Source organism: Phyllopteryx taeniolatus, chromosome 10 (genome assembly GCF_024500385.1).
Source record: "Phyllopteryx taeniolatus isolate TA_2022b chromosome 10, UOR_Ptae_1.2, whole genome shotgun sequence".
Classification (NCBI taxonomy): Eukaryota; Metazoa; Chordata; class Actinopteri; order Syngnathiformes; family Syngnathidae; genus Phyllopteryx; species Phyllopteryx taeniolatus.
The window spans coordinates 4,274,858-4,285,607 of record NC_084511.1 but is presented as its reverse complement, the minus strand read 5'-3'; the positions used below and the strand labels follow the sequence as shown (position 1 = coordinate 4,285,607).

General features: G+C 42.0%; 1 protein-coding gene across 6 annotated transcripts in view; it reads right to left on the bottom strand.

Annotated features, from left to right (window-relative positions):
- Positions 1-10,750, bottom strand: part of trappc11 (trafficking protein particle complex subunit 11) — a 178,816-nt gene that overhangs the window by 120,803 nt on the left and 47,263 nt on the right. For all 6 annotated transcript variants that reach the window (XM_061787998.1, XM_061787993.1, XM_061787995.1 and 3 more), the window contains exons 9-10: positions 5,098-5,231; positions 17-158 (exon numbers count right to left, since the gene is read on the bottom strand). In XM_061787998.1, coding sequence (XP_061643982.1) covers positions 17-158; positions 5,098-5,231 — 276 coding nt within the window. The remainder of the gene's footprint in view (positions 1-16; positions 159-5,097; positions 5,232-10,750) is intronic.

The window sequence follows — 10,750 nt, the reverse complement described above, 5'->3', positions numbered from 1 at the left end:
TTCAGTATTATATCACCTGACTGAGCTGCAGTACAAGTCGTTTTCTTTCCTGGCTGTAATAGGCAGCCTGCTGATAGTAGAAACCAGGGTTCTGTGTCTGGATAGCTGCCAGACCCAATTTTATTGCATCATCAAACAGCTCACCAAAAGACTGGAACCTGAGAGGACACATAAAACAAAGTATCGAAAGCCTGTTCTACACTGCACAATTTTGACCATGTCAGATTAAAGATGGAAACTCGTGGGGGGAGGGGAACACCAGGGACGTGCGGAGAATTTGATACCTGTGCCTTCAGGGGGTCTTACCTGACTTAACCCACCTCGTAATTCCGTTACTATCATGTCAAGGTTATGTAAACCATCAATATTATAGCATAACGTGATATCATGGCACAAAACTGTGCCACCTACATCGGGAGCAGTTTAAAATCAATATTTATCTACAACAGGATAAAAACATAACACGACAAAAAATACACGATACTCACCAGAGATTCAGATTAATAAATGTATTATTGTGTGCAAATCGCGACAGGTGAATTTTGTAATTTGAATTTGGCTTACTGTGATCAACTAATCAGAGAATGGAAAAATGCTGAAGACCTCAATGACAGGCTGGCAGGACAAATTTGAAATCTGAGAAAAAGTCACATTGTTAAAATACAGTCCCCTCCCAAAGTACTGGAACAGCAAGTTCAATTCCTTTATTTATTTATTTCCTTTACTGTAAGACATTTGGGTTTCAGATCAAAAGACGAATATGAGACAAAAGTTCTGAATTCCAGCTTTTATTTCATGGTATTTACATCTAGATGTGTTAAACAACTCAAGACAGAGTAGGTTTTGTTTTTCAAGTAAGTAAAAGTATTGGAACAAACATTAAATTAACTTACAGTGAATAACATTTAATATTTGGTGGCATAACCCTTACTTGCAATAGTCTTGTTGCATGATAAAGCTTCTCCCGATTAGTTTGGATGCATTTTTTTTTGTAAATTGCCAGACAAAATGGTTTTGTAGACTTCAGAATTCATTCTGGTGCTTCCATCACGAGTTAAAGGTCAGAGGACAAAGATTTTAATTTTTTTCCTGATAACTCTAGAACTCCTTTACAAACCACATCTGCCATTTCCAAGTGATTATATAGCATATATACAGCAGTTATATTGACAAACATGATGCAGAATGTGCCTTCTGGTTTTTGCATCCAGCGCCTTCCGGTCTTCGGCTCGTTCCGGCACTGTGACGTCACACAAGCCAAACATCCTGTTCATTTGGCGTTGTGTGCTATTGTTCCATGCTGTTGCTTGTATATTTGTTGTCGTATGATTTAGCGATGTCACGATCATTTATTGTGTGGCATTTGGTTGTACAAATGGTTCAGGCAGCGGCAAGAGATTTTTTTGGCTTTCCAAGTGAAAAAGGAATACGTGACCAGTGCATAAGCAAAGTCAATCGACAGGGGAAGAAACGTGGGTTTCAGCTGTGGGTGCCTAGCAAGCTGTGCTGATCACTCCGAACTGGCGTGTTTTGAGAAAGGCTTAGCAGAAAGCATTGGATACAGAGGCAGAGGCTCAAACCAGCTGTGGTGCCAACTATTTTTCCTACAGCCATCGGGACCTCAACCAAGAGAACAAAATCTCGCAGCCACCATGGTGCCGCGGCGAAGCAGTGCAGACAAGAGTTGAGCATTTCCTTACAACTCTTTTATGGTTACTATGCATTGAGGAGTAGGAAAAAAAAAGACCCAGGCAGTACTTTTCAATACTGTTTTCAAGTCTGTACTTTTGCCTATATGTCAAGCCAACAGACGCAAAGACTTTCTGTGCGGCGTGTTATAACGCAACTCGAGCATGGAGCACACAATATATAGGAATACTGCATAATATGTAAAAGCTTGTGCCGTGTCACTGAACCATATATGAATATGAAATACATATAGTCGTGTTCAAAAATATTGGCACCCCTGGGTTACTATTATTTGAAGCCATGACTGTATAAAAAGACATGCTTTGGACATACAGTCACATCGATACAGTGGCCACACACTTTTTCTGTTGTACAGCTGGTACTTGGCTGCTCATCGTCGTCGTCACTGTTACAACCCCGGATCGGCTCAAACATGTACGGTTTGACAATACCAAGTTCAGTTGGATGCTCCTGTATGTCGAAATCCTCTTCCTCCACAAATTCCAACATGTTGCTCACCATTGTGTATAGTGTGTAACGCGCTGTGTTTGGCAATTGCAACGTCACTTCTGGTAGCCCTTGCGGTGGATAGAGTAACCACACCCTGATGTCTTGAGCATGAAGTTGGGACATTGTGTTAAACATAAATAAAAACAGAATACAATGATTTGCAAATCATGTTCAACCTATATTTAATTGAATACACTACAAAGACAAGATATTTAATGTTCAAACTGATAAACTTTATTGTTTTTAGCAAATAAGCCTTAACTTAGAATTTTATGGCTGCAACACGTTCCAAAAAATATGGGACAGATGGCAAAAAAGACTGAGAAAGTTGAGGCATGCACCTGTTTCGAACATCCTACAGGTGAACATGCTAATTGGGAACAGGTGGGTGCCCTGGTTGGGTATAAAAGGTCATTCACAAGGAAAGATGGGACGAGGTTCACCTCTTTGTGAACAAGTACGTGAGAAAATAGTCAAACAGTTTAAGGACAATGTTCCTCAACGTACGATTGCAAGGAATTTAGGGATTTCGTCATCTACGGTCCATAATATCATCAAAAGGTTCAGAGAATCTGGAGAAATCACTGCATGTAAGCGGCAAGGCCGAAAACCAACACTGAATGCCCGTGACCTTCGATCCCCTCCCCTTACTGCATCAAAAAACGACATTAAGTGTAAAGGATATCACCACCTGGGCTCAGGAATACGTCAGAAAACCAATGTCAGTAAATACAGTTCGGCGCTACATCCGTAAGTGCAATTTAAAACTCTACTATGCAAAGCAAAAGCCATTTATCAACAACAACCAGAAACGCCGCCGGCTTCTCTGGGCCCGAGTTATGATTTAAATTGATATGATGTAAATTGGGCGGCACGGTGTCCGACTGGTTAGAGCGTCAGCCTCACAGTTCTGAGGATCCGGTTTCAATCCCCGGCCCCGCCTGTGTGGAGTTTGCATGTTCTCCCCGTGCCTGCGTGGGTTTTCTCCGGGCACTCCGGTTTCCTCCCACATCCCAAAAACATGCATTAATTGGAGACTCTAAATTGCCCGTAAGCATGACTGTGAGTGCCAACTATATGTGCCCGGCGATTTGCTGCCAACCAGTTCAGGGTGTACCCCGCCTCCTGCCCGATGGCAGCTGGGATGGGCTCCAGCACGCCCGCGACCCGAGTGAGGAGAAGCGGCTCAGAGGATGGATGGATGATGTAAATTGATATGACTGTGTGTTGGCTATCACTGCAAGTCAATTCAATTTGTGAACGCAATTTCGGACTTCAGCTAAATCATTTCAGTTTTATTTAACTAGCAACGGGTGTGGTCGATAAAGGCTGATGCCAAATACAAAAACAAAGAGAAAAACGATTCAAAGGAAAAAAATAAAAATAAAAAATCTTAAAAAATTTCCAAAAACTAAAAAAGAATTTCAAAACATTTTTTTTCAAATTTTTTTTTTGTTTTTATAAAAAAGTCAAATCAAAACAGTTTTTTTATTTTTTGTAGAAAAAAATTAAAACCCGAAATGATTAAAAATGAAACAAGCAATTAATTAATAGCTCCCCTTCAGAAACAAAACCGTTAAGTAATTGTTTACTATTATCGTGAGGCAGTGTTTAAATCAAGTTGTGTTATGTAGGGAATGTCTGCGAACGGAAGGTGGCGCTACTGCGTTAGAAATGCAGCACCTCTCGTTGGCACCACTTGTTGTAATCGCTGTGTCGTAAATCGCAAAACTGGTTAAAAATACTAGGCATAAAGCTTTAAAACACAATTGCGGCGAAAATGGAGGCTTTCAGATTAATAAGACCACTTTATCACGATCGTGGGTTGAGGCGGATAAGTTAACCATGCTCTCGAGGGGTGGTCAGTTGCTTGGGGACGTGTGACGCAAGATTGCACGTCACTCGCAACAGAGCACTCGTGGGAGATCAGCGCACAATGAAGCTTAAAACCAGCAGGAAAAAGCACTCGGCGGTGCTGTAGGCAAGCTAAAGTTTATTATTTCACCAGCAGTGATCAAGAGGGAACACGCTATCTCGATGCATGTTCGCGAACGGTTTCCTAGCTTGGCTGAGCGAATAAGCTTCCGGTTTAACCAATGATGGTTGATGTTCTCAAACTCCTGGCTGCATCTCTGGAGCTCAGCCACAGTGATCTTTGGGTTCTTCTTTACCTCTCTCACCAAGGCTCTTCTTCCCTGATTGCTCGCACGAATGCACCAGGGAGAGTTGACAATCAAGGCTTGATGAAGCCAAAAGAAGCACATCATATGCAAAAAGCAGAGACGTAATACTGAGGTCCCCGGACCCCAATGCCTTGGCTGTGCTTCGAAATTCTGCATATAAAGGTTATGAACTAAATCGGTGACAAGGGCAGCCTGGGCGGCGGTCCAACAGTCACTGGAAACAAATTCAACTACTCCAGGCAACGCGGACCAAACTGACACAGTTTGTACAGGGTCCGGTACACCGTACTCCCGGAGCATCTCCCACAAGAACCCCTGAGGGACACGGTTGAAGGCCTCAAAGTCCACAAAGAAAATGTAAACTGGATGGCAAACTCACATGCACCCTCCAGGACTCTGCTGAGGGTGTAGAGCGAAGGGTCCCACTGGTTTCTTGAACGTTTTTGGTACTGTGTACTATCTAGACAACATTCAGTAAAAACTGGGCCCCTTTGAATCCTAACAAGAAAGCTAATATACTAATATTTTGACTTGGCTGCCACAGATATGTCCCATCTAGAAAAAAATTATCATCATCATAGATCCATCAATCCATTTTGTATCTTTATCTTGTTCATGGTTTAACCTGATCTGAATCCATTTTCATAATTTATCCATTCATTCATGTTAAAATTATGATGGTTCATTTATGTTTGTGTGTATCTGTATAACTCACTGTTTTGCCATCCATGCAGCATGCTCAAAAGCCAGTTCAGCACTACCAATCTTCTTCTTACAAAGATCAATGTGCTTTCTGAACTGGGAAATAGCATCAAGTGGAGTATTGTGCTGGAAACAGAGACGGCACACCTAAACACAGAAAAAAACAAAAACGTTTGCTTCACAGCAGCACATTAAAAACACAATCGGCAGGCAAACCTGTTTCTCTCATGTTAGACCGTCATGAGCCATCCCTACTTGCGATAGTCACATTTGAAATGGTTGATTTGTTGTGCTCAAGAACCAATGCAGGCAGCGACGACATACTGCTACCATAGTATCAAGCAATATTCAGTTCTTCCGGTCACTATTATTTTGCAGCGTATATTGGTTTGGATAAAAGCGTAATTCATTTGGAAAAATAAAAACTCAAAGTAGATGTCTGCATCTACTTCCAGGGTATTTCACCAAACATTACGAGGTTACAATCAAAACCATCTTTGTCTCGTATAGGGCACCACATCTCTTTTTATATTTGTAAATTTTAGGAAAAGTGACGAAAAACCTCAATCTGTGTCATCTAGAAGGCTTGCTACATTAATAGAGATAATAGTTCTCGATTTCAGCGGTCAAGTTTTTGCACTCAAACAAAACACAGTACACAGCAGGAAGTGGAATTTTAGAGAAATTTTAAATCCAACCTACAGGGGAGTTTGGCGAAAAATGCAGAGGGACTTTACTACAACCCCAATTCCAATGAAGTTGGGACGTTGTGTTAAACATAAATAAAAACAGAATACAATGATTTGCAAATCATGTTCAACCTATATTTAATTGAATACACTACAAAAACGAGATATTTAATGTTCAAACTGATAAACTATTGTTTTTAGCAAATAATCATTAACTTAGAATTTTATGGCTGCAATACGTTCCAAAAAAGCTGTGACAGGTGGCAAAAAAGACTGAGAAAGTTGAGGAATGCTCATCAAACACCTGTTTGGAACATCCCACAGGTGAACTGGCTAATTGGGAACAGGTGGGTGTCACGATTGGGTATAAAAGGAGCTGGGACAGGGTCATATTTACCACTGTGTTACATCACCTTGTACCGCATTGGTCTGTATTCGCCTATCGGCATCTTCCGTGTTGTTGTTATGTGTAACCTTTTTTTAACCCCTTGATGGAAAAAACATTTTTTTAGGCAAAGTTCCTACATTAAAAAAGACATTGAATATACATGGGTCCTAATACTACCAAGTTGATAGTTTGGAATATAAAGTGTCTCAAACAACGTTAAATGCTGTAAGATTATCTCAAACCTGAAATTATTAGTATGTGATACAGCAATGCTTCAAGAGTTGCATCTAAAAGACCTTTGTAGAAGCCCATAACATAAAAGCAGCCCATAACAAAACAACGGCCCATAAAGTGATAAATCTGCACTTTTTAAAATATGAAAGGCTCATAACGAAACAACAGTCTAACAATGTAATAAAAAGTCTGGAATCTACTATAATGCATAGATCATTTTACACTTGAGACTATGTGAGACCCAGGATGCACATGTCATGGAAACAATTGAGTCACAGCTCCGGAACAATGAGTCCTTGCAACCTATAATCACAGAATAAGGATATAGTAATCCTTCCTTACATCGCAGTTCTTGCTTCACGGTTCTGTTATATTGTAGATTTTTATTAAAGTTGTTACTCTATCTTTTATACTGTTTGTACAACCCCAATTCCAATGAAGTTGGGACGTTGTGTTAAACATAAATAAAAACAGAATACAGTGATTTGCAAATCATGTTCAACCTATATTTAATTGAATACATGTGAGGATAAGCGCTACGGAAGATGAATGAATGAATGAATAAATGAATGAATGAACAACAAACTACTCATATTTAACTCGGGTGCTGTCCATTTCTTCTGATCATCCTTGAGATGGTTCTACACCTTCCTTGGAGTCCAGCTGTGTTTGATTATACTGAATGGACTTGATAAGGAAAGCCACACACCTGTCTATATGAGGCCTTACAGTTCACAGTACATGTCAGAGCAAATGAGAATCATGAGGTCAAAGGAACTGCCTGAAGAGCTCAGAGACAAAATTGAGGCAAGGCACAGCTCTGGCCAAGGCTACAAAAAAAATTCTGCTGCACTTCAGGTTCCTAAGAGCACAGTGCCCTCCATAATCCTTCAATGGAAGACGTTTGGGATGACCTGAACCCTTCCTCGAGCTGGCCGTCCAGCCAAACTGAGCAATCGGGGAAGAGCAGCCTTGAGAGAGGTAAAGAAGAACCGAAAGATCACTGCGGCTGAGCTCCAGAAATGCAGCCGGGAGATGGGAGAAAGTTTGAGAAAGTCAACCATCACTGCAGCCCTCCAAGAGTCGGGGCATTATGACAGAGTGGCCCGACGGAAGCCTGTCTTCAGTGCAAGACACATGAAAGCCCGCATGCTAAAAAAACACATGAAGGACTGCAAATTGGTCAGAAATAAGATTCTCTGGTCTGATGAGACCAAGATATAACTTTTTGGCCTTAATTCTAAGCGATATGTGTGGAGAAAACCAGGCACTGCTCATCACCTGTCCAATACAGTTCCAACAGTGAAGCATGGCGGTGGCAACATCATGCTGTGGGGTTGTTTTTGAGCTGCAGGGACAGGACGACTGGCTGCAATTGAAGGACTGCAAGTTGGTTAGAAATAAGATTCTCTGGTCTGATGAGACCAAGATATAACTTTTTGGCCTTAATTCTAAGCGGTATGTGTGGAGAAAACCAGGCACTGCTCATCACCTGTCCAATACAGTTCCAACAGTGAAGCATGGCGGTGGCAACATCATGCTGTGGGGTTGTTTTTGAGCTGCAGGGACAGGACGACTGGCTGCAATTGAAGGAAAGATGAATGTGGCCAAGTACTGGGATATTCTGGACGAAAACCTTCTCCAGAGTGCTCAGGACCTCAGACTGGGCCAAAGGTTCACCTTCCAACAAGACAATGACCCAAAGCACACAGCTAAAATAATGGAGTGGCTTCAGAACAGACTGTTCTTGAATGGCCCAGCCCGAGCCCTGGCTTAAAACCAATTGAGCATCTCTGGAGAGACCTGAAAATGGCTGTCCACCAACGTTCACCATCCAACCTGACAGAACTGGAGAAGGATCTGCAAGGAGGAATGGCAGATCCCCAAATCCAGGTGTGAAAAACTCATTGCATCATTCCCAAAAAGACACATGGCTGTATTATCTCAAAAGGGTGTTTCTACTAAATACTGAGCAAAGGGTCTGAATACTTATGGCTGTGTGATATTTTCAGTTTTTCGTTTTTAAGAAATCTGCAAAAATGTCAACAATTCCGGGTTTTTTTCTGTCAATATGGGCTGCTGTGTGTACATTAATGAGGGAAAAATGAATTTAAATGATTTTAGCAAATGGCTGATCCCCAAATCCAGGTGTGAAAAACTCATTCCATCATTCCCAAAAAGACACATGGCTGTATTATCTCAAAAGGGTGTTTCTACTAAATACTGAGCAAAGGGTCTGAATACTTATGGCTGTGTGATATTTTCAGTTTTTCGTTTTTAAGAAATCTGCAAAAATGTCAACAATTCTGGGTTTTTTTCTGTCAATATGGGCTGCTGTGTGTACATTAATGAGGGAAAAATGAATTTAAATGATTTTAGCAAATGGCTGCAATATAACAATGTGAAAAATTGAAGGGGGTCTGAATACTTTCCGTACCCATTGCAAGTTGTGCCGCAAGGAGCCACCTGTGAGCCAGAAGTGACATGTTTCATGCCGCGAGGAGCCAAGACGTTATATGCCAGTGCTGCAAAATGCGCTAGCTCATACTGATCAAACGAGATATCTGTTATCTAATAACTTTAAATAAGTTTTTACAGCCTGGTAAAAAATATATATATTTGCAAATGGAATAACTCAGCCCATAACATATTAATATACTAATATAACTTTATTTAACTTTTTATTTTTGGATGTAACTGTAAAAATATATATTCCCTCTGTCTGTATCTCCAGCTCTCCCTCAATCCATGGTCAGGACTCAAGTTCTGGACTTTTATTACATTATTGGCCAGTTATCACATTATGGGCCTATTACATATTAAAAAGGACAAATAATCAGACTTGGGTATGGTCAGTGAAAATGAACTCAGCTTTCCAAAAAATGTAATTAGCCACAGTTAAATTGATGATTTAACAATTATTTAAATTACTTTTTCAAACAGGGGCAGGTAGGTTTGATTTCTTTATTTGCCCTTTATAAATAAAACTAGCATTTTATGTTTACTTGGGTTATCTTTGTCGAATATTTACATTTGTTTGACGATCTTGAACTAAGTGGGGATTTTTTTATTTGGAAACTATTTTCTTCCCATGGGCTCACCACCTGTGGGAGGGGTCATTGGGGTCGGGTGCAGTGTGAGCTGGGCGGTGGCCGAAGGCGGGGACCTAGGTGATCCGATACCCGGCTACAGAAGCTGGCTCTAGGGACGTGGAATGTCACCTCTCTGGCAGGGAAGGAGCCCAGGCTGGTGTGTGAGGTCGAGAAGTTCCGCCTAGATATAGTCGGACTCGTCTCCACACACAGCTTGGGCTCTGGTACTAGTCCTCTCGAGAGGGGTTGGACTCTCTTCCACTCTGGAGTTGCCCACGGTGAGAGGCGCCGAGCATGTGTGGGTATACTTATTGCCCCCCGGCTTGGCGCCTGTAAGTTGGGGTTCACCGCCTTCGGGTGGGGGGACGGGTCCTGACTGTTGTTTGTGCCTATGCACCAAACAGCAGTTCAGAGTACCACCCTTTTTGGAGTCCTTGGAACGGGTGCTGGAGAGCGCTCAATCGTTCTGCTGGGGTTCTGCTGGGGGATTCAATGCTCACGTGGGCAATGACAGTGAGACCTGGAAGGGCGTGATTGGGAGGAACGGCCCCCCCGATCAGAACCCGAACAGTGTTCTGTTATTGGATTTCTGTGCTCGTCACGGATTGTCCATAACGAACACCATGTTCAAGCATAAGGGTGTCCACACGTGCACTTGGCACCAGGACACCCTAGGTCGCAGTTCGATGATCGACTTTGTGGTCGTGTCATCGGACTTGCTGCCGCATGTCTTGGACACTCGGGTGAAGAGAGGGGCGGAGCTGTCAACTGATCACCACCTGGTGGTGAGTTGGCTCCGATGGTGGGCGAAGATGCCGGTCCGACGTGGCAGGCCCAAATGTATTGTGACTGGATTTCTCCAATGGGATTTATAAAGTATTTATCTTTCTACATACTCTCTGCCTGTCTGTACAGTATGCATGTATGTATGTATGTATGTATGCATGCTAGCTAATCCTGTGAATACTGGCACTTACTCCATAGTTCTGGACTTACAAATGGTGTCTGCAGAAAAAATTACCCCCAAAATAGACACGGTAGTAATTTTAGGCTTGCTTTCCAATGATATATTTGATTTTCAGCCAGATTTTGGCCCGTCCACATTTTGGACACATCAGCCTGTCATCAGCCTGTCACAGCCTGACAAACACAAAAAGCGAGGACATCAGAATCATAATCATCTTTATTTGCCAAGTATGTCCAAAAAACACACAAGGAATTTGTCTCCGGTAGTTGGAGCCGCTCTCGTACGACAGCAGACTG